The sequence below is a fragment of the Zalophus californianus genome, chromosome 6, assembly GCF_009762305.2.
Source record: "Zalophus californianus isolate mZalCal1 chromosome 6, mZalCal1.pri.v2, whole genome shotgun sequence".
Classification (NCBI taxonomy): Eukaryota; Metazoa; Chordata; class Mammalia; order Carnivora; family Otariidae; genus Zalophus; species Zalophus californianus.
Genome location: NC_045600.1, coordinates 129,280,883 through 129,307,278, shown reverse-complemented (window position 1 = coordinate 129,307,278; position 26,396 = coordinate 129,280,883). Strand labels below are relative to the sequence as shown.

Genomic DNA, 26,396 nt, shown 5'->3' with positions numbered 1-26,396 from the left:
TTGAGCTCATGACCCTGAGATCAAGAGTTGCACGCTCCTCCGACGGAGCCAGCTGGGTGCTCCTTGTTGTAGCTGGTCTTAAATAGGAGAAGAGTGTTTTTAAAAAGAAGGAAAATATAGAAAAATAATATAAACGCTAGAAGTCACAGTGAAAAGAGGCATTTCCTCCAAGCTCCCAGAAGGGGGACTTAATACTATTTATCAACAGCATCTGCCAGAGTATTTAACATCGAGCTAGCCCATGGTGGGCGCCCCTCCCTCCCTGCCCGTAAGTTTTATCTAGTGACTTATGAATGCAGGGGCTGCATCATTATCTCCTGGTTTTTGGATACTTTAATTCTGGAGCCAGGACCACTTCACATTCTTTCAAAAGGAATTATGTCCTTAGCTCTTCTACAAGTGCCTGAGCCTGGAAAGGCAGCAAATAAAACAAAAGTTTTGTAAATCACACCACGGATCAGTTGGGCCAAGACATTATGTAACCACACATAAGATAAACCTAGCCTGGGTGGCCAGAGGGTCAAGGTTCTTGCCAGATTTCATAAACTTGATACAGAATAATTTCTCTTTCCTCCAAAGATGAAGTGTCGTCATGCCTTTATTACATGTTGCTTTAAAAAATCATAATAATAAAGAATAAAGGGCAGCGCATCAGAAGAGTTCAAGAAGCACCGCACCAAATGGCGCTTTACAGTGAAGGATGGGTCCTGCGCCACCCACTTGGGGACAAGCAGAGGACTGTTTGCCTTTCTGAGTAAAAGTCAATCGTTTCTTTGACTCATCTATATCTTCTCTTGTAGGAGGCCTCGATTCATCTGTTAGACCGCTACTTTGTGGATTATTATTATTTTAAGATTTTATTTATTTATTTGAGAGAGAGAGAGAGTGAAGGGGAGGGGCAGAGAGAGAGGGAGAAGCAAACTCCCCGCTGAGCAAGGACAACCCCCCCCCCCGCCATGAGGGGCTCCATCCCGGGACCCTGGGATCATGACCTGAGCCAAAGACAGATGCTTAACCGACTGAGCCACCCAGGCGCCCCTTCCTCATGATTTCTTAACACGTCTTCTCTTCAGTCTGATGACTGTAGTGTGAGCCCATTTTATTGGTGGGACGAGAAGTAGCCTTGTTCCTGCACGTGCTGGCCCAGGACCTCATGAAGCAGCACTGTCCCCTCATTCTCATTTTGCAGTGGAACAAGAAGTCACCAGAATAGCGGGCACATGTGAGCACATGGCAAGGAGCCTGGAGCCTGGAGCCTGGGCAGCAGGCTTACTGCTATGGCAGTGAGAGCCCGCATAGGAAGCTGGGTTGCAGAGAACCCCCTGGAAAAAGATGAGTAAAGAGAAAACCCACACGTTGGTGGGTTTCCCATGTTCATGAGAGTGTCTGCTGTGGTTTCACAGCCCTCCCCATAAACACTGCGCTTTTATTAAAACATCCAGCGAAATGCGTTTAGTCTGCTTACTTGGGAGAGAACTTGCCATTTGCAGACAAGTGAGTCAAAGGTTTAGTTCTTGCTAAACCCTAAATCCATTCCCACGTTGATGGCAGGACAACCTGAGGAATCCAGAGTAAGATCTTTCAAAATGACCACAGCACGTTTCCACGCCTGTCTGTGGGTCCCCTGCCCCCTGCCCCCCGGCAAACGCACAGTCTTCAACCCTCTCCCAGTGCCAAAGCAGGGCAGACTCTTCGACTTCTCTCCTGTCTGTTTAAATAAACTTTTTACTTAAAAACACACTGAGGTGAGGGGAGCCTGGGTGGATCCATCAGTTAAGCATCTGACTTGATCTCAGCTCAGGTCCTGATCTCAGGGTTGTGAGTTCAAGCCCCGCAAATGGGTTCCATGCTGGGCATGGAGCCGACTTAAAAAAAAAAAAAAAAAAAATAGGGCGCCTGGGTGGCTCAGTCGGTTAAGCGTCTGCCTTTGGTTCAGGTCATGATCCTGAGGTCCTAGGATCAAGCCTCATGTGGGGCTCCCTGCTCAGCGTAGAGTCTGCTTCTCTCTCTTTCCCTCTACCTTCCTGCTCGTGCTCTGTGTCTCTCTTGCTCGCTCTCTATCTCAAATAAATACATAAAATCTTAAACAAATAAAATAAATAAAATAAAAACCACATTGAGATGTACAGAAAAGTTGTGACAGTAGTACAGAGAGTTTCCGTATATCCCACACCTACTTTCCCCCTTAACATCTTACATCAGTTTGGTGCTTTTGTCACAATGAATAAACCAACATTAACATATCATTAACTAAAGTCCATAGTTTATTCTGCTTTCCCTAGTTTCCCCTAGTGTCCTTTTTCCTGTTCCGGGATCCCATCCAGTTTACGACATCACACTCAGTCCTCAGGTCTCCTTAGGCTCCTCTTGTCTGTTACAGTTTCTTAGCCTTTCCTGGTTTTGTGGCTCTGATAGTTTTGAGGTGTACTGGCTGGTATTACACTCTGCCTTCAATTAGGATCTGTCAAATGTTTTTCTCATGATTGGACTAGAATTATGGATTTGGGGGAGGAAGAACACCAGAGGTCAAGTGCCATTCTCTTCCCATCATATCAAGGACTCATCAATATGACTGATCACCACTGATGTTGACCTTGATGACCTGGCTTGTCAGGTTTCTCACTTTAAAGTTGTTCTTTCCCCCCCCACCACTCCCTGTCCCCCGCCATCCCCTGTCCGTATTATACTCTGGAAGGACAGCACTAAGCCCAGCCCACCACTGGGGAGGAGGGAGTGACGCCCCCTTGAGGGCAGAGTATCTGCATAAATTATTTGGAAGGCACCTGCAAGCAAGATTTGGCTCTTTCATCCCCTGCCTATGTATGTGTTTATTTCATCATTTCTTTACATCGGTATGGACTCCTGGGTATTTATTTTATACTTTGGGTTATGGCCTGTTTCCTTTCAAAAGTCCATCTTCTCTCGAAACCTTTCCCACCTCCCTTACAATCCCTGATCACTGAGGCCCCTCTCCTCCAAAGGAAACGCATGGCTCCATATTTCATTTTCCACCATGTGCTTGGCTGGACTGCGTTAAACTAAGGTGGGTGCTTTTTAAATAACTGCACTACTTTTATGTGTAAGTCTGAGCATGTTCTCCTGTCCTCCTTCACATTCACGCATCATATTTTATTGATGCAAAAAGCCACTGGGGGAAAAAAAAAAAGCACCTGGGCATCCTCAAATTAGATGAATCTTCCAGTCAATTGCATCTTACCCTTTGCCATAGTTGAGCAGAGCTTTTGCTTCCTTGGTGGCTCATCTGATAATGCTTGGCGTTCCGTCTCTGAGGCTTAGATTTGATGAAATTCATCATGTCGTTTCTGGATTACACATTCTATCGGCATGGAAAGTACTCTGGCCTGTTTATCTTGCTTTGTCGAGTCTAGACCAGAACGTTGAGGGGATTAACGCTGTATTTGTGCTGCTGTAAAATATGATGGAACTATATCCTGCAACACACACAGTCCAACACCAGGGGAAAGTACGCAAACAAGCATGACCTTGGAAATCATGCTGCTTACTCGGGGCCACCCGGAGTCAGATTTGAGGCGCCTTTTCCTTCTGGGGTGGGACAGAATTTGGAGGAAAACTGACAAAAAGCTCTTGGACTTACTTTTTCTCTTCTCCACCCTCACATCTAGTCACATTAGAAGCATGTTACAAATCTTTTTCTTCTTTTCTTAAGATTTTATTTATTTATTTGAGAGAGAGAGAGAGAGCGCACGAGCGGGGTGAGGGGCAGAAGAAGAAACAGACTCCCTGCTGAGCAGGGAGCCCGATTTGGAATGTGGGGCTTGATCCTGGGTCTCCGGGATCATGACCTGAGCCGAAGGCAGATGCTTAACTGACTGAGCCACCCAGGCGCCCCAGCACATTATAAGTATTAAAAATAATGTCAGCATTACAACAGGGATGTGCACCCGGGATTCCAAAACCCATGGGGGCTCTTTTGGGCTTGCAGGCTGAGAGGCAGTTTGAGAAGCCCTTGGTCAGGTCCTGGCCTCTGCACTCATGTCTATAATCATGGAGGATTATGCCACTCCCCTGACCAGCCTCAGTAAGGGTCCTTCCTCTCGGGCGTGCTCCCTGCTCTCCTACCCCTGGCCCCGGTGCTCACGTACACGCTGAGCCCGTGTTTCCCATCTTGAAGGCATTTGCAAAAATATCCAGGCAGGGACTAATGAACCCAAAGAACCTATGGTGGTCAAACTTCAGGCACTGGGTCCCCCAGGGGTGGGGAAATGTTTGGGGAGCCACAAGATGCATTTTGGGTATCAGTCCTCAGGCTGCTAGGGTCACCCTCTTTTTTGCCACTTGTAAAAATTATTCTTGTCCTTTACCTGTCTTGGTAATTGTGTTCGAAGAGGTCAAATTTGGAATCGGAGAGCCATTTAGCAGTTATGGAATAAGCAACCAATTAATTGAGGTCAGTTAATCCAGAAGACGTAACAGCCCTACACATTTATGCCCCTAATGACAGCACGTCCAAAATATATGAAGCAAAACAAGTAGAAGTATAAGGAAAATACAAAAATCCACATTTTTAGTCAGAGATTTTATTTTATTTTATTTTATTTTTTAAAAGATTTTATTTATTTATTTGACAGAGAGAGAGAGAGAGAGAGAGCGCGCATGAGCAGGGGGAACGGCAGGCAGAGGGAGAGCAGGACCCCGGGATCATGACCTGAGCAGAAGGCAGACAACCGACTGAGCTCCCCGGGTGCTCTTAGTTAAAGATTTTAGTACCCCTGTCTCAATAAGTGATAGATCACAGACAGAAAATCAGCAAAGGTACGTAAGACTTGAGTCTTACGTACCATCAGTCAACTTGCTCTAATTGACATTTATAGAACACTCCAAAAGATCTGCAGAATACACACTCTTTCAAGTACATATAGAGCATTTACCATACGTTCAAGATAGACCATATCCTGGGCCACAAAACAAGTCTGAGGAAATTCAGAAGGACCCAAGTCATGCAAAGTATGTTCCCTGGCCACAGTGGATTTCAATTAGAAATCAACAACAGAATGATATCTGGAAAATCCCCAAATATTTGGAAACTAAATGCACTTCTAAATAAGCCATGGCCCAAAGAAGTCAAAAGAGATATTAGAAAGTCTTTGGACATGAATTAAAATTAAAACAGCATATTAAAACTCATGGCATGCTGCTAATGCAGAACTTAGGGGGAAATTTGTAGCACTGAACAACAATACTAGTAAAGAAGAAAGGTCTCAAATCAATGACTCAGTTTCTATTGTAAGAAACTAGAAAAAGAAGAGCAAATTAAACCGAAACTAAGGAGAAGAAAGGAAATAAAAAGATCAAAGAAGAAATCGGTGAAACAGAGAACAGAATCCTAACAATGAAAATCAAAGAAACCAACACCTGGTTCTTTGAGGGAAAAAAAAAGCAATAAAATTGATAAACCTCTAGCCAGACTGATCAAGGAAAAAGAGAGAGAGAAGGAGGGAGGGAGAGAGAGAGACAATGATTTCTATTGATTTTCAAGTTCATTTACCACTGCCTGGCTTCCAGCCCTGGTTCCACACTCGAACTGCTCCCATCAGTCACTAATGCCTCTTTTTTTTTTTGCCAGTTTGCTTGATCTCTCTGGGGTCCCAGTAATCTTTGTGGTGGATACCGTATGGTTATTGTTCCCATTGTACAGGTGGGAAGACTGTGGCCCAGGTTGACCGGGTCCTCCTTTCTTCTCCCTGTCTTGGCTTGCAAAGCAGCTGTGAGCATTCAACCAAATACAATAATAACCTGTAAAGTCTTAGTTCAGCTCATATACATCAAATATTTACATTTAATCTTGAGCTTCCCTTAGCAAGATCCTCTCCCAACTGGCTCGCCATCCTCCGAACCCTGCCTCCAGAAGAGCCTGGAAGTCACCACTGTCCCCACATCTTCCCCTGTTCCTGGGGAGACATCCACATTTTGATGGCCCTGGATTTAAAATACAGCCTTTATGTGGGAATAATTGCTATCCGTATGACTTCTTTTCAGGATCCCTCAAATTCTGAGGCACTTTCAGTAAACCAGCTGCTCAGACACTGTTCCCTTTCGGATTCTTCTGCCATCATCTAAGATGACTTCTAGATCTTGATGCCATAAAACACCAGAAAACTTTCAGATATGGAAAAGAGCAGGCTTCATTAAAATCCCCACGTAACAGGGGGATGGTATCAAACAACCACCACTTAGTTATCTCTCCCAGCGCTGTGGGATGGCTGGGCTCAGCTGGGCAGTTCTTCTGCTGATCTTGCTTGGGTCTCTCATTGGTTGCATTAATATGGAGCCTGGGGCAGGATCCAGGAGGCACAACTGGGGTCATGGGACAGCAAGGCCTCTGTCCTCCCCACATGAGGCCTCCCCAGTAGGGTAGCCAGATGCTGAAGGCGTAGGTCAGGCCCTGACCCAGCTGAATTCTCTTGGTTAAAATGAGTCACAGGCCAGCTCAAACTCAGCGGGGGAGGAGATTACACTGGGGTGTGAATATTAAAAAGTGCACTTCACTGGGAACTGTCTTAGTCGGCTACTATAATAGGATACCATAGACTGGGAGCTTAAACAACACACATTTATTCCTCAACAGTTCTGGAGGCTGGAAGTCTGAGATCAGGGTGCCAGCAAGGTTGGGTTTTGGGTGGGGGCCCGCTTCCTGTTTATGGCCTCACACCGACTTTCTTTCATGCATGCAGACGGAGTTCTAGTCTCATCATGCCTTTTTAAGGGTCCCTAGTCCCCTCCTGGGGGCCCCACCCTGATGACCTCATCTAAACCTGATTGTCTCCCAAAGGCTCCACCTCTAAATACCATCACATTGGGGATGAGGGTTTCAACATATGCATTTTGAGGGACACAAACATTCAGTCCATAGTGGGGGCCATCCTAGAGCTACTGTACCACATGAAACAGTATTGCCCCTCAGAAGAGCTATACCAACTCCCCCTTGTAGCAGCAGGGAATGTGAGTGTGGTGCTTCATACACACCCCAACACGAGTGGGGCAGGGAGGGGTGAGGATGTTTGAAACTTCTGCTCGGTTGATTAGTGTCACACTGTTAATATAAATCCTATTAAACCAGCACCCTTAAATCAAGAGTCAAGGATCAAGGTCAATGACAGGAGTGGGGAGATAACATGAACTCAATTCCTTTTAGTTTCTTGACTGGTCACTTTGTAGACACTGAAAATAATCCCGATAATAATAGATGGCTTCTGTACGTTTGGAAAAATTGTTCCAAGTTTTTTGCAGTTGTGGATCTCAAATGGTATGGCTTGTCGCTCATCATGACCAATAGATCGCATGGGCCATAATATCTCCCACATTCAATTTAGGAAAATAAACTGAAAATAAATGGAAACACCCTCCTTGCTCATTTGGATGACAAAGTGTCCTGGTTCCCACTTCAGGGTGTGCCCCAACAAGGCACTTTGTCACTTCAAATCTTCAGGTTTTGGTGATTGGAAACATGGTTTGATACAATTCTGGAAGCCTAAGTAGGCAGAGTTATTATCACGTTTTGTTTGGAATAATCCTGTAATCCCAGTGAAGAACCCCACCATTGGGGACCTGTGGGGACAGACCGGTCACTTCCTGCTTGGTTCCACAACATCTGGGACACACCTGCATGCCGGGTCCTGTTTCCAGAGCCTCAGCCTCAGTCCCGGTGGTACTGACCTTCTGTGGCGGGAAACAGACCAGAAAGAAGTCAAACCTAAGCAAGACAATGTCAGTGAGTGCAAAGGGCCACCAAGCATGAACCCAGGGCGACACAGTGGGTGGTGCCTGGGGAGCTCCTCTCATAGACATGGGCCAGAAGACCTCTCTGAGGAGGTGACATTTCAGCCGGGACCTGAGTGACAAGGAGAAGCCGCCCTGGAAAGTGTTCCAGGTGGAGGGGCACCTGCTGGAAATCTGTGGATAGCATCATCATGGGACCACAGTACCTGAGCCAGGATGAGAGGCCGAGGGGAAGTCGAGGCAGCCTGCTTGTGCCGCCACGTAACATACCCAAGTTCCTTTGACTATGAGCTTCTAGCGAAGTAGAAAGCAGACGTGCCAGAGGAATGTTCTTCTGGGATGAGATTGCTTGGGGTTAATTGTTCAGCTCTGTCATTCACTGGGAAAAAGTCACGTGAGCTGAACGGAATGAGGGTACATTTCTATTCTCTTGCAGAGACAAAGTTCCCATTGAGCAGCCTCAGAGAGTCCGGAGGCCAACTGATACTTGGAGAGCAATTCATTTTGTAACATGGCTCTCTTGCCAGGGCTATGTGCTGAAGAAGTACCCCCCTCCTGGCTCTGGACCCCACAGCCACCCCATAGGCATCAGAGCAGGACCTGCCGCCCTTCCAGCCTGAACAGCCCTCCCAAACACCCTTGACTTTACTGTTATGAGTCATGCTGATGGTCTGGGTAAACCCCGGCTCCTGGCTGCTGAGAAGACCTGGGGCCTCCATAGGCCCTGGGGGCGGGGGTACCCAGAAGCCTAAATCCCCCCAGGCTCCCGGATGGGGACTGGAACCCCCCCCAGGAGCTGAGGGGTATGGTTGACAGCCCATGAGGGTGTGACATCATTCTTAGGACAAAACCACTGGAGATGCCTTCAGCCAAGTCCAGTGGCAGTCTCTACAGACCTTCCTTTCTGGCCAACTCCCCACTGCTATTCTTTGGCTGGACAGAGGGGACGATTGGCTCCTGTCCGGTCATCACGGGCCAAATGCAGCTAAGAAACTTATAAGTTAAAATGCAATATCCCTAATATATAAAGAGCTTCTATGAATAGAAGAAAAAAAAAAAGGTGAATAACGCTATAGAAAAATGGGCCAAAGATGTGAAAGGACACTTTACAGAGAAAGGAGTACAAATGGTTCTTACCCATGTGATGCTATGTTCCAACTTGTTCATAGGAGAAAAGCAAATTAAAACTACACTAAGATCGGATTGGCAAAAATCCAAAAGTGTGACAACTACTCTGGGCGGCTGGGAGGCTGATGGGCATTGTCATGATTTGCTAGTGGGAATGCAACATGGTACAATCCCGGTGGAGAGGAATTTGGCAATACATGACAAAGGGACATATGCTTATAGCCTAGAATCCAGCAAATTCCTAGGAAGCTCTCCCAAAGATATGCTGGCAAATAAGAGACATATGCACAATGAAGGAGAAATTATATAATAAGAATGGAGGGGTACTGAATAAATGTTCCATATTTGCTTATGATAATAAAAAGATGGAAGGATAAAAAATAAAATTAAAAATTGATTTCCTAAGGAGGTGAAGGGAAGAGACTAGATTTCTCTGAGTAAAGCTTGTTTTGTGGATTTAACTTTGGAAACATGTAGGGTATTTTGCATGCTAATAAAACAAAATTACATTTTCAAAAAAGCAATCCATAGAAATTAAAAGCAAATTGAGTTAATAAGCCTCAAAGTGTATCTAGTTAGTGACATGATCACACAGGGAAGACTGGTTTTGAAACACAGCAATTTACTTTAAGGATAAAAACAAAAACAAAACAAAAATATCTTCCAACTTTTCAGGATTGATATTGTTGGAAATGGAATTAGTATTATTACTCTGAGACCACTGTATATAGAGTGTGGGATAAAGTAAAATGTGCATTCGGGGTTATTCAACCTCTTGACCTTCCTGGACATGGCCAGTAGGGTTTCCCAAAACACTGAAAACACCCCGCCTGTGTCAAACACCCCCTCGGGGGACAGCATCACTGTAACGAGTCAATGCAAGGACAGAAGTAATGTCTCAGTTTTACAGATAAGGCATCTGAGGCTCCTAGAGCCTAAGTCACTTGTCCAAGATCAAGTCACGTCTGGAATTGAACCTGCATCCACCAGGCTCCAAGCTTCCTCTCTCAACTCCTACAATGTACCATGTCCTCCAACTTGGCCCTGGTCTCTCCTGCCCACCCTCTACTTGCTCTGCGGACATTGTCCCTCTGTGGGCATTTCCCCTTCACAGTAGAAACAGGGCAGCACAATGGCTGGCGGAAGGAAGGGCTCAAAAACATACCGAAAAAATGAATGAATGAATGAATGAATGAATGAATGAATGAATGAATGAATGAAAACAGAGAAAATCGTCTTCTTTCCTGCTTGGACCAAAAGCTAGGAGGAAAAAAGAAAGGAGAAATGATTCCTTTTTTTTTTTCAGTTTTTTTTTTTGTTTTTTTTTTTAGATTTTATTTTATTTATTTGACAGAGAGAGAGACACAGCGAGAGCAGGAACACAAGCAGGGGGAGTGGGAGAGGGAGAAGCAGGCTTCCCACCGAGCAGGGAGCCTGATGTGGGGCTTGATCCCAGGACCCTGGGACCATGACCTGAGCCGAAGGCAGACACCTAACGACTGAGCCACCCAGGCACCGCTTTTTTTAAGATTTAAAAAAATTTATTTATTTGACAGAGCGAGAGAGCACAAGCAGGGGTTGTGGCAGAGGCAGAGGGGGAATCAGGCTCCCCACTGAGCAGGGAGCCTGATGTGGGCCCAGGAACCCGGGACCATGACCTGAGCCAAAGGCAGATTTTTAACCGACTGAGCCCTCCAGGGGTCCCAGGAGAAATGATTTTAAAGGAAGAACCAGGACCCCAGAGACGCTGAGAGGCCTGTGTGTCAGGTGGTCCCCAAGACCATCCTCAGGCCCCATAATACACCTGACAAGGACTCTGAAAAGCTGTTATACTCACAGTTACAGTTTTACTATAGCAAAAGAATCGAGATTAAAATCAGCAAAGGGAAAGGGGCATGGAGCAAAGACCAGGAGAGACCAGGCGTGAGCTTCTGTGCATGGTCTCCCAGGGGAGTTCTGGGGATCCGTGTTACTCTCCCAGCAGTAACCTATGACAGCAAGTGTGCAGTGTTTTCAATCCAGGAAGCTCATCCGAGCCTTGGTTTTTATTGAGGGTCAGTCCTATAGGCAGGCGGTGCCCACCTGGCTGACCTCAGCACTACTCAGACTCCAGAGCAGAGACAAATCACACTATTAGCAGAAACTCTATTCAAGTTAATGTGATGTGACCCAGTGCCTCAGAGATACAAAACCACTCTTACCAGGGAGAACATCCCAAGGACTCAGAGCTCTTCTCCCAGGAGCCAGCCAAGGGCCAGTCCCGAAGACAGGTCTTCCTTGGGAATGTGTAGGGTTTGAGCAGCCCAGGCTTCTTGAGGCTACCCTTCCCTTTCCAGTCCCTAACCAGAGGTGTGCGGCCCCCCACCCCCCACCCCGAGGTCATTCCAATACTTCCTACATCAGCACCAACTTGAGGATCCAAAATCATTTCCATAGCGGGGTTTGCAAGGTGACCCTCTGGGGTATATAGGATGAAGACATTAGGATTTCTGTTTCTATGTTTGTTTTTTTTAAAATTATGATGGAAAACATAAAATTTACTATCTCCACCATTTTTAAGTGTACAGTTCAATAGTTTTAAGTATATTCATATGGTTATGCCACAGAGCTCAAGTCCTCTTGCAAGAATGAAACTCAATACCCATTGAAAACAACTTCCCATTGCCCCCTGCCCCGCCCCCCCGGGGACCACCATCTTACTTTCTGTCTCTATGAGTTGGACTACTTTAGGTCCCACATATAAGCGTGGAGTCACACAAGATTTGTCTTTTTGTGACCGGCTTATTTCACGGAGCATCACGTCTTCAAGGTTCATCCAGGTTTATAGTGCATGTCAGAAATTCCTTCCTTCTTAAGGCCAAATAATATTCCGTTGCTAGTGTATACCACACTCTTGTTCATCCATTCATCCATTGATGGACATCTGAGTTACTTCCACCTTTGGGCTATGGTGAAGAATGCTGCAATGAACGTGGGTGTGCTAATATCTCTTTGAGATCCGCTTTCAGTTCTTTTGGATGCATACCCAGAAATAGGATTGCTGGATCATATGCTATTTCTATTTTTCATATATGAAGGGACCACCATACTGTTGTCCACAGCAGCTGCACCATTTTACATGCCCACCAACAGTGCAAAGGGTTATGATTTCTGCGCACTCACCAACACCTGTTATTTCCTGTTTTGTTTTTTTTTTCCACAGTGGCCATCCTAACAGGTATGAATTTTTATGTTTTTAGTCGATGAAAATAATAAAGAAATTAACCTTGACTGATACCTCATAGCTAGACCACTCCTGGCCTTGGTGTGTATGTGTGCAGGGAAGTGAATTGTAACACTGCACAACATTGTGTAAAAAGTAAAGGAACACATTCTTCAGAGGGCCAAAGGAATGTGTCACCCTTGGGGTGAGGGATGCCACGGGTGCTAGAGAGGTCCTCCCTTTCTGATTCACTTTATTACAAGTATTTCAGCCAAGTTAATTGGTTTCAGGATGATATTATCCAGTTTTAATTAAACTAATCTTTAAATTATGATCAAGGAACCCTCACAAATATAATCTGCAAATTATATTTTGCAAATACAATCTGCAAAAACCCACAGATAAAAGATAATGTGATTAATGCGAACCTGAGTGAACATGCGGAAGTAACTGATACCCTTCCTTCTCCTCCAAGGAGCTCTGTACCAGCCAAGGTTTTTACATAAAAACAATGACCATCTGATAAGACATTGCCTCCCCTTCTCCCAAAATAGAGGAGGAATTAAGAAAACCATTGAAAATACAGATTTATATCCACTTAGGAATAATGAAGCCTATTTGAAGGGTGTATCGTGCCTTGAGACATCAAGACATTAGCTAATGATAGTGTGTGTGTGTGTGTGTGTGTGTGTGTGTGTGTGTGTGCGCGCGCGCGCGCATCTGTGTGCACACTAAAATCTTTTATTAATACGGGCACATGATCAAAATATTTGGACACAACTGCTCCAGACAGAGGTTTGAGAATTATGGGGGTCTCTGTTTTCTATCACTGCCTTTTTCAGACCATGACCCGCGAGTGTGGAGGAATAACTTAAGAGGAGTACGCTAGGACAGTTGTCACATATGGAGAAGGGAACTTGGCATTGTTAAGGAAAAGAGAATGACTTTTTTTTTTTTAAGATTTTTTATTTATTTGAGAGAGAGAGTGTATGAGCATGGGGGAGGGGCAGAGGGCGAGAGAAGCAGACTCCCCGCTGAGCAGGGAGCCTGACTCGGGGCTCGATCCCAGGACCCTGAGATCATGACCTGAGCTGAAGGCAGACCCTAACTGCTTAGCCCACTGAGCCACCCTGGTGCCTGGAGACTGACCTTTAAAAAGAATCCCAAGATTTCCCAAATCACTTATGATTCCCCAAATTACTTAAACAGTTGACCCCACTGTTGTGCTAACATCTCCTTTGTAGCTTCTTCCCAGAATTCCTCCCTTCTTTTAATTGTAGCCTCTCTGGGCCTCAGTTTCTTCATCTGTAAAATGGGGGCATTGTTAACACTTCATCAGGAGGGTTCTGACGAGGTGCTGTGCATAGTGCCCTACACAACAAGCATTCTCCAGAAGCAGCTAGTCTGATTAGCGAACTATTCTTTTTTTAAGATTTTAGAACCAGAAAAATAGTAAATATATACCCATTGTAAAAATCTTAAGAAGACTATAAAAAGAGACGAGAGGGGCGCCTGGGTGGCTCAGTCGTTGAGCGTCTGCCTTCGGCTCGGGTCATGATCGCAGGGTCCTGGGATCGAGCCCCGCATCGGGCTCCTTGCTCAGCGGGGAGCCTGCTTCTCCCTCTCCCACTCCCCCTGCTTGTGTTCCCTCTCTTGCTGTGTCTCTCTCTGTCAAATAAATAAATAAAATCTTAAAAAAAGATAAGACAAGAATTGCCCCTACATATGTCAATTATACTACAGTAATAATAATAATAATAATAATAATAATAATAAAAGAATCTAACTCTTCCTTCAAGGGATACCCATTTCAGTATGTTTCCATGAATGGCTACAGGAAATAGTCTGAGATCCTGATTTTTTTTTTTTTTTTTTTTAGCTTATTTCTTCTCAGGGGTTTCCCTGTATCAATAAATTCATTGTAAAGGGAGGGAGAGAGAAGTGTCTGCACACATCTCCAAGATTCACTCTTGGTTTCCCGGGCACTATTCTGCTAATCCTCCAAGCCCTGGTCAGAGCCCCTCCTCCGTGCAGCCCTCTCAGACTGCAACTCCACATGTACAGCTTAACCTTTACAGCAACCCATATGAAGGAGGTCCCGTTTTACTGTGGTTTACCGATGGGGAAACTGAGGCTCAGCAAGTTTTGATGACTTGCCCAAACTCACACAATTGGGAGTGGAAGAGGCAGGGTTTGAGCTCCTTCTCTCTTACCGCCGCCCCCCACCAGCTTCTGGACCCCAGGGGGGGCCCAACCCAGCCCTTCCTTCCCGCCAGGATCCTGTCATCACCTCCCGTTTCTAGTCTGTGTGTCCTCTAAGAATGTGACCCGCCAGGACATGCCAAGCCCGGAGCAGAGGACAGCGCTGCAGGCTCCTGGGAGTTTTGCTTGCGTGAATGAAGAGACGCATCCTTGCTTGCTGGTACTAGCCCTGAACTCTCATCTGATAGGGGAAGCAATCACATTTTGGAAAAACAGCAACTGTTTTTACAGCACCAGTTGGTGCCCCAGCCTCGGTGGATTTGAAAAAATTCAGAGAGCAACTGGTGTCTTTTTCCCTCCCTTCGGTTCCCTTTGTTAAACTGCCATGAGTTCCTGGTGACCGGATTTCAGGCAACACGGAGACAGGAAGGCGTGGGAGAAGGAGGCAGAAGGCAGGCTCCCTGCTCCTCCAGGACCTTTGTACCTGGTGAGGTTCAGGCTTTTTTGAGGGATTATGGGCCCTGCCTGGGCGCTCCGTGTCCTGCTGGGCCTTGTCGTTTCTCTGGCTGGCACAGCACCCAGGATTCTGCCATGGTAAGCGTGGTTGTGCCAGGCTCTGTCTCTCCCCTCCCTGAGCACAAAACACTGTGCACTTCTAGCTAGGAAAGTGTGCCAGTCCAGGAAGCACAAACCCCTGGCTCCCTCCAGGTTTGCACAGAACCTACACTCTCTTTGCTAAAACAACCAGCCCTTCTCGGCAGAGAGAGGGCCTGCCTTCTGCTTATGCAGAATGTTTGACTCACTGCTTCTGACAGGCCCCAGGCTCATCAAATTCTACTAAATGTCACTTTAGTAGAATAAATAAATCCTTGCATGACTTTCTCAATTATAATTAATACTTATAAGCAGTGATCCCTCATATAAAGTCCAGACTGTGTGCCAGGCACTGTGCTGGACACTTTTTTGTGAATCCCCTCATTCAATATTTGTGAAAACTCCTTGGACTTTTCATTCTCCCCATTTCACAGATGAGAAAACTGAGTTGCACCCAAGCTAAGTAACATGCCCAGTGGAAGGTGGCAGAGCCGGGTCTCAAACCAGCATCTTCCTGACCCCATGCCTTTCCCTGTGGCTTTGTAGTTGGGGTCTGGCTCTATCTGTGTCCCCCTTCTGCCCTGGGCCCTCATCGTTCTAGGCTGAGGCCGGTGATGAGCACGAGCTTGGCTTCTTTTTTGTAAAATGCCTTTGTCTGCCATGGGCACGGGGTAGGTGGGCCAGGACGCCAAGTGTGTGTGTCTGTGTCTGTGTCTGTGTGTCTGTGTGAGAGAGAGAGAGAGAATGAGAGAGCGAGCGGACTATCCACGTGAAGCAGTGCCTGGAGACTCTCTTGATGATTTTAAGTTAGAAAAGTGTCCTCAATATCCCAGGTCAGCTTCTGACTGCAGTCCCAGGCTGGGTGTGGCCCTTTCAAGCTTCATGAGGAGCTGGCTGGCTGAGTGGGCATGTATCTGAGACTCAGCTGGGCCCTATCTCATTACCGACCAGAAGCCCTGTGTTACCAGTCAGCTCGAGCTGCCATAACAAAATTTCATAGCCTGGGTGGTTTAAACAACAGACATTTATTTCTCACAGTTCTGGAGGCTGGGAAGTCTGAGATCAAGGTGCCGGCAGATTCGGTTTCTGGTGAGAACCCTCCACCTGGCTGGCAGATGGCCACCTTCTGGCTGTGTCCTCCCGTGGCAGAGAAGGGCAGGCTCTGGTGTGTGTTCCTCTCCTTTCAGGACACGAATCCCATCCCGGGGCCCCCGCCCTCCTGGCCTCATCTATCACCTCCCAAGGGCCCCGTCCGCTAACACCGTCACACTGGGGCGTAGGGCCTCAGCCTATGAATGTTGGGGGGGGGGACACATTTCAGTCCGCAGGACCCGCTTAGACTTCTACCATCCCCCACCTGTCCTGGTGACCTTGGGGTGGCCGCAGACTTCCCAGGGTCACCCGGGCGGCTTGGCCAGGGCCCAGGCGAGGCCGGCAGCCTGTGGAGGTATAGCTGCTCTCCCGTCTGTCCTGTGTCCCCTGTCGGCTTTAGCTGTCGTCCCGCCCCCGCCCCTCCCTCAGCTCGAAGGGCTCCGGGGGACCCAGCAGGCCTCCGGACTCCAGCCGTACGGTGTGGGTGGCAGGGGTCACCTCCTCCCAGGGGAGGCTCTGCACTTGCAAAGAGTCACTGGTGACAGGGCAGACCCACCAAGCTGCAGGCTCTTCCCTTGTCAGGACGACCCTGGGGAGAAAGAAGAAGAGGGTGACATGCTAGTTAGAAAGAGAACACACGCCAGGAAGACACTGAAGGCACCACCTGAACCAGTTCAAGTTTGAACGGGTCCACAATCCCTTGTGTGCAACTCTCATATCCAAAGGTCTCTAGACACTAGAAGTTTTTCTTCATTGACTGGGTGGCAACAAACGGCCTGAGCTGACGGGAGGCAGCACGTGACACCTATATTTATTCCACGCGAGTCCGTGTCCGTGTGCCCCGTGCTGTGGTTTCTCTGGGGCCGGCCACGGAGCTGGGCCCTGGCTGCCGACTTCCACCGGATCCCACGGGGGGCATGCGAGCACCAGCCTGCAGTCAGGTGCGCCTGGGCATCGGGTGGGCCGCTTGAAAGGCAACATGCGATGAGCAGAAGCGGGATGCTTTAATCTCCTGGGCATCGTTTTCCAGATAAAGAACAAAAACACAGAGGTGTCAAGTCGAATGTCAAATGCCGTTCATCCCACCCCAGCTCTGGGGATTCCCAGGAGGGTGACAGTTCGGCTTCCCGGCACTTTCTGCTTTGGCCAGGGTGATGCCATCATCGCGGCCTCAGATGGGGTCAGGGGCTGAGCGTCCTTATAAAACGGGGGGACCTGGACTCCGAGGGAAGACCATGAAGAGACACTGGGGAGGCCCAGGGCTGCCCGGGGCTCCCCAAAGCTGGAAGAAGCAGGTGGGGTCCTCCTCCTACAGGTTTAGAGGGAGCACGGCCCTGCCGACCCCTGGATTTGGGACTTCTTTCCCACAGGCTTGGGTGATAAAAGTTTGGTACTAAGCCACCCATTTTGTTACGACAGCCACAGGAAAGTCATGCAAGGGAGCTCCCCAAAGCCGCCCCCCGGGACCCCGGCAGCCGCTGGGAGACCCATGGGATGTCCAGGGACTTGCTTCCTCTCTCCTCTCCTCTCAACTGGCTTGGCGTGAGGTGGGTGGCAAGAAAAAGCTGAGGTAGGGAAAAAGCAAAAAGAGGGGGCCCCCGCTGCGGCCTGCTTTGGTCTGGGCTTCCATGTGCCAATCCAGAAGCGGAACCGCATTGCTCTGTGAAGGGGAGTCTCTGACCGGTCACAACCGAGCCGGCTGGGTGCTGAGCCCGCCTGGGCCTGCCTGGCTCAGGGTGGACGTCCCCATCCCTTGGGCATCGTGTCTTTGCAGGCTTAGTGATAATTACTCGACATTTCCACTGATGACTGGGCTACAGCCGCTTCTCGGAGGTGGGGGGGGGCGGTTAGCTCTGAAAGCAGATTCCCAGACAACTCCATTTGGTTCTGGGGCTCCTCTGTAGGCTTTGCTCAGAGCCAGACCCCGTGAGAACCCCACCAAGTAGAAGAAGAAACTAGCGCTTTGCAGATGACTGGGTTCTGAGAAGCAGCCTGGAGCCAAGCCACAGCCCCCTCACCCGCATGACAAAGGCAAAGGTGGCCTCCGGGTGATGCCTGCCTGCTCTGGGAGCCTCCGAGGGCCGGCCAGGCCCTGTGCAGCCTCCCTGCTCCCGTCTCACTCATTCCCCACAGGACAGGGCTCAAGGGGGGGGGGGGGACACAGGAGTTGGAACCCCCTTGGTCTGTCTGGCCCTTGGAATGTCCACCTGGAAGCTCTGCCTCCAGGCCCCCGCCCCACGTAACCTGGCCCTCCTTCCCGCCTCCCACCCCCAGAGTCAGGCAAATGAATTCTCCCCTTCAGGCCCCAAATGCGGATGTGATGTTGGCACTTTCTTTTGGAAGACGACAAAGCTTGAGCCAGGCAGGGGAACTGGGCTTCTGAGCGGGTGTCCGGTGGGCAGAGCCGAGCACCTCAGGATGGCCGAGCTGGTTGAGGACAGACCTGAGACACCGAAAGTCGGCCAGGAGTGCCATCCTCCATCAGAGCAGTGGACACTGACCTGCATGGGGGCCCATCATCCCTGCCTGTCTCCTCTGAAGCCCAGGGCAGGGCCTTGGGTTGTCCCCTCTATGACTTTTGGGCAGGTCTGACAAGGCCGACTGCAACCTCCGTCCCAGGATGCATGCTCCTGGAGGTCCTAAATTGCCAGTGAAGGGAGGCAGGAAAAAGAGAGGTGCTAATCCAAAACCATCCTGGTGACCAGCACAGCTCCCAGAGCAGGAGAAGGACTTGGCCTCTAGGTTCCCGACTTAACGTTTCCCAACCGCAAATAGCACAGGCCTAAGATCTCACTCCCTAGCTTTCTTCCTTCCAAACTCCCACCTGTGAAGGAGGGTGCTCCCTGACCTTGGGTTTTCTCCACAGCCCTTCTTTCCTCTCTCCGCCTACCCCCTCCTCCACCACTCTGTCTGGATCTCACCGAAACCCATGTTTTTCAGCCCTGACGTGCCACTGTCTTCCCAGAATCCTCTCTGTGAGCTCCAGACACACAAAGCCAAGGAACCAGGTCCCTCCCCTTCATACTCAGCATGTCCAAAGTCATCCTCAGGATAGCCCCCAGCCCACTTCTACCTCCATCCTCTCAGGAGGCAGCTCTGACCCATTAGCTCCTCGCGCACAATCCTTTGATGGCTCCCTTTTGCTTTAACTAAAGTCCAACCTCTAGCTGAGCGCGCAGTCGGGCTTCCACAGACTTTTCTAGCTTCTGTTCCCACCCTTACCCACGCGCAGTGCCCCCTGATACACCACTGGTGGTGGTGGGTTACTTGTTAAAATGCCTGGGGGTGCTACAGGCAGTTAATGCTCAGCTCAGAGTCCAGGGGCGCTAAACGTTCTGTCCTTGGAGGTGCAGGACACCCGGAAGAAGGCCTCCCCCGGCCCACGCCCACTGCCCAGCGCCAAGTCACACCACGTTTCCCAAAGGCTCAGGCGCTCACGCTCCCCCAGGTCTCTGAAGCCCCTCCGCCTGGCACGCCCTTCCCCAGCTGCTTCATCTGGCTCACTCCCATCTGTTCTCTCCATCTGCCCTGCATCCCTTTTGGGGACTGTGTTCTGATCAGCAGGCTGGGTCAGATATGCCACCGGGGTACCCATATCCCAATGGGAGAAGCTTTCGGGGCCTTGAGGGGCAGGAACTGTGACCCTCCTGCTGGCCCCTCACCATCATGTGAGCTCCTTGAGGGCAGGGTCCAGGCCCACAGAAGGGCCCTGGGAAAAGAGTGAGTGACCCAAGTGTTAGCTTTTCAGGGACTCCCCCACTCCTCCATCAAGAAAGGTGAGTCTACCTGCTTCTTTCTGCAGGAGCTGTCCAAGCTGGGCCTGAACAGTGACATGGAGGTGGAGCTGCGGATTCTCCAGCTACCTGTAGATTACAGGGAGGTGAAGCAGAGGGTCACCAGAATCTGGGAAGACCTTCAACCGCAAGTAAATGATGGCTGAGGAGGCAGTGAAGCTGGGGGGTGGGGTGGGGGGGGGAGATGACGAGGTGGAGCCCCAGAGCCTGTGGACCCCCGGACCCTGGTTCTAGGGTTGATGGCTGAGGGGTGCACCCCGCCCCCGTGTCCCACCAGTAAGGTCCCAGCCAATTTTCTAAGGTTCTGGGTCTGTTTGTAAAAGTTTAAGCTGAAACACAGAGTGGATCTTGGAAGAAGATTCTGGAGAGAGAGAAGGAGGACAATAAATGGAATCTTTATTCCTCGCCAGGACTCAGAGATAGTTTCCACCCAACCGACAGGCCCCTGGGTTAGGTCCCAGCCACGGCCACGCAGGGCAGGCTGCCTGTGAGGTGAAGCGAGAGACAAGGACCTTTTGGGCCTGGCAGGGCGGTTGGCGGGCAGCCCGTCTGGAGAGGTCCCATCTTCATCACACCCAGCCTTTTTTATCTGAACAGAGTCATTATATAAAAAACTGGTACAAATGTCCAAAAACTAGGAAGACAGGATGATGAGATTAACACAACACACACCACCATGCCGTTGAGACAACTGTCCCAGGTGTTTTGATAATATGCTCCACAGCTGTTTTTTCAAAGAGGAAAAATCATCAGCTCAAAAAATCCTAACAATATTTTATCACATGGTTACTAACTTCCTTTTTTAGAGTTTCATACAAGAGAGGGAAGATTCCCCAGAAATGCTAAGCTGCTCCCGTGCTAGTCTTAGCTACCAGGGGACCCCCCCCCCCCCCCCAGGGAAAAGAAGGGGAATACATTACCCTGCAAGAATATTTGCCCCTATAAAACTAGTTAAATTAAATGCCACATGGGTTTCTATCCAGTTGTTTTTCATTCCCGCACATCCATTAGGGGAGGTCAGCGGGGAAGCCCGGAGGTTGTGTGCCAGATCTGGGTTTTGCGATGCTTTGCACCCCTGCGCTCGCTCTGGGCTTGGCCCTTCAGCCACATCCGGGGAGCAGAGCAGGCCTCAGTTTCCCTAATCTCTCGTCCGCCGCGTGTGCAGACGCAGTTCGCTGTGCACATCGGCCTGGACGCCTCCGCCAAGGCAATCGTTCTGGAGCAGTGCGCCAAGAACCGGGGCTACCGGGACGCGGACATCCGGGGCTTCCGGCCGGCGCGCGGGGAGTGCCTTCCGGATGGCCCGGAAGTGATCGCGTCGGAGGTCAGCATGAAGGCGGTGAGCAAGCGCGTAGAGGGCCACGTGGAGGGCGTGGAGGTGACCTTTTCTCGAGATGCGGGCAGGTACGTCCCGCGGGTGTGGGGGGTAGAGGAGGGGGAACGACCGCAGTGCCTCCTCTGACCAGGGTCTCTCCCCAGATGTCCCCCTTCCGCACCGGGAGGCCATCCTCTGCGGTCCGGCTGGGCACTTGCTCACGCCGTGGCACCCCAGGGCGGCTCCTGCAGACCACCAAGATGTCGTCCCCACCCTCCCGACCCCACCCGGCCCTTGGTGCGTGGATAGAGAAGAGATGGGAAGGCATGTTTTTGAGAGCCACTAATGTTTTGTGGATGCTTTGTTTTTCTTTATTGCGTCCCAAGTTGTGAGTTAACTATTCCGATTTAGCCCCACATAGAGATGAATTTGCTTTGGTTCCTCCAAATTCTGACCGCCAGGAAGTAGTTTCTCCCCACCCCCGCCCCAAGAATGAATGAACAAGTGACTCAGTAGACACGAATGAGAGGGGTTTGGGGTGTAAAGGTGTTCTGGACTAGTTGCTTGAAAATCTGGTCCCTTTCCAGGCTCTGCTGCTTGCTGATTGTGGGACCGTGAGACCAAAAATCAGTCCCTCCCCGGTTCATTCCCAGCAACTCTTCTTTCTGAGGCAGAAGAACAAAACCTAAATCTCCCTGGGTGGCAGTCCAACTTCTCATGTTTTGGGGATGCTGCGTTATCCCTTATGCTTACATTTCCCTGGGGTTAGAGGCTTTTCCGGGGAGTAGTAACACGGCGTTTCATGTGGTTGCAGATATGTCTGCGATTACACCTACTACCTGTCTTTGCATCATGGAAATGGGTATGCGGCACTCATCCACGTGCCTCCGTTATCCCGTTGGCTCCCAGCCAGCCTGCTGGGAAAAGCCCTGCAAGTCATCATCCAGGACATGCTGGAGGAGCTGAGAAAGCCTGAGCTCAAAGCCTGGTTTGCAGAAAACTCAACAGCCGTGATTCCAGCCCGGGGGAACCAATTGGGGGACTGCTCCTTTGGAGAAAATTAAATGTTTCAATCCTGTGTGCAGAGTTCAAGTGTGCTTTGAGAGACTTTTAAAAAATGGCTTGTAAAACAGTTTACACAGAGGGAAAAAAGCTCTGAATTAGCCCAACGAAATCACAAAGGGTTATTTTATTGTCAGAAGAAAGAACACTCTGAAAGGCAGACATTTCACAAGGGATTAACTAGCTTCAGTTATGGTTTTCATGACAATAAAATGAAATCCTAGTAATTTTTTTTTTCTCTTAAAAAGACCGTGCAGGGGCCTGTGGGATCCTGCCCAGATTGCTAAGACTGCAGACCTGTTGGGCAGAGCTGCCTGTGATGGGTTGATCTATGACCAGGGGGAAACATGCAGAGCGGCCGCTCGGTACCCCCTCCCTGGCCTCCACCCTCACGCATCCAGGTGCTGCGTGCAGCTTTTGACCCCTGAGTCTCTAGTGTTTGGTTTTTATTTTTCTACTCTTTTTAAAAAGTTGTGTGTAATACATAACATAAAATTTACCCTTTTAACCATTTTTCAGTGTTTATGGGCATTCACTTGTGCAGTCATCACCACCATCTATCTCTAGAACTTTCTCAACATCCCAAACTGAAACTCTGTCCCCATTAAACAACACGCCCCCTCCTTCCCCTAGCCCTTGGCAACCATTATTCCACCCTCCATCTCTGAACTTGACTACTCTGAGGACCTCATATAAATGAATCACACTATTTGTCCTTTTGTGACTGGCTTATTAGTTCATGGAACATAATGTCTTCGAGGTTCATCCACGTTGTAGCATGTGTCAGAATTTCGTTTTTTTAGACGGAGGAATATTTCATTGTATGTGTAGACCACATTTAGTTTATCCAGTCATCCTTTGGTGGACACTGGGTTGCTTCCACCTTTTGGTTATTATGAGTACTACTATTGTGTACACTGGTGTGCAAAAAAAAAAAAAAAAAAAAAAATAGGTCCGAGTGCCCAGTTGCGGTTGTTTTGTTTCTATACCTAAAAGGGGAATTGCTGGATCATAAGGTGTTCCTACGTTCAAGGTTCTGAGGGTCCGCCATACTGTTTTCCATGGCAGCTTCCCTATTTTATATTCCTAGCAGTAGTGTTTGGTCTTCAAGCAAGGGATCATAGCTGGGTTTGGCTTCTCTGCCATGTTGGGTGTTATCCCTACTTTTTGGAAACAGAATCTCCCCTTTTCAGCTATCATGTTGCCTTTGGGCAAACACTGCCCTGGCTCTTGTGCCAAGCTGCTCAAAGCCAGGTTTTGCTTGTCTCGTGTTTTCTGGGGCAAATATGCATTGAGATACATTGGTTTTTGGAGGAAGGGGTGGAAGGTGCCAGTGGCTAAGCTCTGGGAAATTTGTTACGGTGTTGTGCTCACAGCTATCACTTTCACTTAATTACATGAAAAAAAAAGTATTGTTTACTTAGTGTCCAGATTCTTACACTAGAAGGAAAAGCATTTGCAACTTAATAACAAAGGAACCAGGCAGGCCTTGCTTGGTTTATCAATAGCTCTCCAGCATACTTGAGCCTTTGGTACAGGCTCTACAGGACCCCTTTTGCAAATGAAACTGGCTTCTTTGACGTAGGACAGATCGGAGTCACATTGGAGCTGATCAGAGCCAGCCAGGTGGGGTGGGGTGGTATGGCCCGCATGTGTAGGTCCGGCTGCAGGGTTGTTAGCATAGAGATCCTTCAGTGTTTGTAGGCAAACACCTGCCGCCCGGAGCCCTGTCCCCCTCCCCCATTGTAGCTTCTGTCGCAGGCCAGGGGCAAGCAGGGGGCCTCAGGGTTATTTCAAGCCATACACATTTTACAAACTTTCAGATGTCATCCCGCGAGGAGGCCCGAGCTCCCTCTTGATGAACTGATGAACGTCTCCATCATCTCTCCCTGTGCGACCTCCGGTGTTCTTGAGGAGGACTCCCCAGAGGGCCCGTGCGCCCGGTCTAGGCGGCCTGCCGTCCCCCGTGCATATGCACTGGGGCCTGTTTACCTGTGGCTGGCCTGCGGGGGGTCGGGGTCCGTTTGAAAGCTGACCCAGCATCAACAGGTTGAACTCTGGGTTGGTCGCTTAATAGTTGGGGGGTCTTGGGCATGTCTGTGTGTTTGCTCATCTCTAACAAATAAAAACCCTTCCTGTGCAGAGCTGTGAACACCTGCTGAGAGAATGGATGTGCGAGTCGGTCAGCGATGAGCGCGTACGGGGCAAACACACCCCTTCCTGGGTCTGGGCTGCTAGCTGGACCTGTGAGGAGGGCGGAGGCGGAGATAGCCCGGCTGGCTCTGTGGTCTCAGAGTGGCACGGTGGGGGGAGGCACTGGCCTCTGTGACCACCCAGCACCTCCATCCTGAGAAGAAGCTTCCGGCGGAGGACAGGTGCCCAGTGCGGCGCGGCTGGCTGGAAGCCACTCGGCCGCCCGCCTCACCGGCAGCCCGCACACCCGTCCGAGCCTAGGGAATGAGCCTTGAGCCTGCCCGGAGTCGTCATCCAGTGACGGTTGAGGTCGAGCGCCAGCCACCGCGTGACAACGGTGAGCACAAACCCCGGGGCAACACCAAGAGCTTGCGAGAGCCCTCTCCCTTAGAAAGGCCTTTTGTTTTTAGGTCCAAATATTTGTGAGACTCACCAGATCTTAAATAACTGTGGCCTTTGATTTACTTCCACCGCCCACACCTTGCTATTCAGCCCTTTATATGGTGGCCTGACTTTGTTGCAGGAGTAGAGTTTCCTGTGATCCAAGTCCAGTGAAATGGTCAGCTTGCCTTCCCGATGTGTCTGTGCATCTCTGGTCTGATTCCAGAACACTTAACAACTTGCTTCCTTTGAACATATATTCACATTTCTCATTTCTTACTATGGCTACTTCCCCGGGCAATAAAACGATGGCTGGATTGTAGAGGCCCCGGGACAGGCCAAGATCATCAGCTAGAAAGTAACATTCTGAACACCTCCAGGGAGCCACATCCTGTGTGTGCTCGCTTGGTTCTGCCCCGCATCCCGGGTAGGTATGCTGGCTGCGAGGTGCCAACAAGGACAGGGGAATGTGAAGTGTGAGTCCTTTGCCCCAGAGTCATCTATAGCAAACCTGCCCCGGCCTGACTTTTGTCAGTGGAGGATACAGGAAAAGTCTACAGATCAGTCAAAAATGAAGTCCAGATTTCTATATCTTATGTATTCAAATTTTCGAGCTGATTTAGTGGAGTGAGAAGCAGAATAGCTTCCCTGTCTTCACCAGCAGTTTGCATGCTGGAAGGTTCAGCTGTCAGAAAGCAAAGCAAAGCCTTTCCACAGAACAGCGCCGAGCGACATGTGTGGGCACACACGCCACACGCGGCTCGGCTTCCCTGCCTCAGAAGCGTGGTGATTCTTCCAGAAAGGGAGGGGACCAAATCAGAGACCAAAAATGCATACAGAATTCTTTTATTTAACTTAAACCATGTAGTACTTTACCTACTAGAAAAAAGCAGAGTAAGAGAAACTAAAGTTGCCTTAGCTTCAGCCATTCAAAATAGACAAAGTTTCTTTTTTTTTTTCTCATAATGTAAAGAATCCAGAGTATATCGCAGTAACAGGAATAAATTCTTACAACAGAATATACAAAAACATTTTGAAATTTTTTTCATCTACTGATTTTTTTATATAAACAGAGGAATTTATTTTTAGGAATAATTTATACACAGAAAGTCATTTTATGTAACAAATTGGCCATGTTATTACCTTTTTTTTTACTTTTTTAAAAAACGTTTTTTTTTTAAACAAGAAAACTCAGAAAATGCATTATTTGCAATGCATCCATTCCATTGCGCCTTCTGGTTTGATTCTTTTTTTTTTTTGTCCCAGAGGTAGACATACTCTGGCAAACCTCTCCCCTCAGCCTCGCTGGCTTAGAAAGCAGACAGGTGTTTTTGCCAAGCAACTATTCCACCTGTGGCTGTGTCTACGCAACGCCAAACACCTGAATGAACAGTTGAACGCAAAAAAAAAAAAAAAAAAAAACCTAATTGTTTCTGGACCTTTCTCCCATGTAGTGCAAAACATCCAGATGTTTCTACCGATGGAGATTCTGTGGAGAAGTAGAGACATGGCCAGTAATCCATTGGGAGCTAGAGGAAATAGAGTCCAACTGAAACACATTAGTGTGTGTGTGTCGTTTTTACTTAAAAGGACTTGTTTTGGACTAGAAAAATGTGTCTTCGGTGTTCTGCCTTAAATAAAATAAATAGGGTCTCTTCCTTGTTAGAACAAAGCG

General features: G+C 48.8%; 1 protein-coding gene across 4 annotated transcripts in view; it reads left to right on the top strand.

Moving 5' to 3' along the window:
* The window catches only part of PGPEP1L (pyroglutamyl-peptidase I like), a 35,478-nt gene extending 13,128 nt beyond the window's left edge, over positions 1 to 22,350 (top strand). For 3 of the 4 annotated variants that reach the window (XM_027571712.2, XM_027571713.2, XM_027571715.2), the window contains 3 exons: positions 19,779 to 19,901; positions 20,936 to 21,174; positions 21,900 to 22,348. In XM_027571712.2, coding sequence (XP_027427513.2) covers positions 19,809 to 19,901; positions 20,936 to 21,174; positions 21,900 to 22,149 — 582 coding nt within the window. In that variant the 5' untranslated portion in view covers positions 19,779 to 19,808 and the 3' untranslated portion in view covers positions 22,150 to 22,348. Of the gene's footprint in view, positions 1 to 19,778; positions 19,902 to 20,935; positions 21,175 to 21,899 lie in introns of all 4 variants that reach the window. The other variant, XM_027571711.2, reaches the window with a different exon arrangement.
* The last annotated feature ends 4,046 nt before the right edge of the window (positions 22,351 to 26,396 follow it).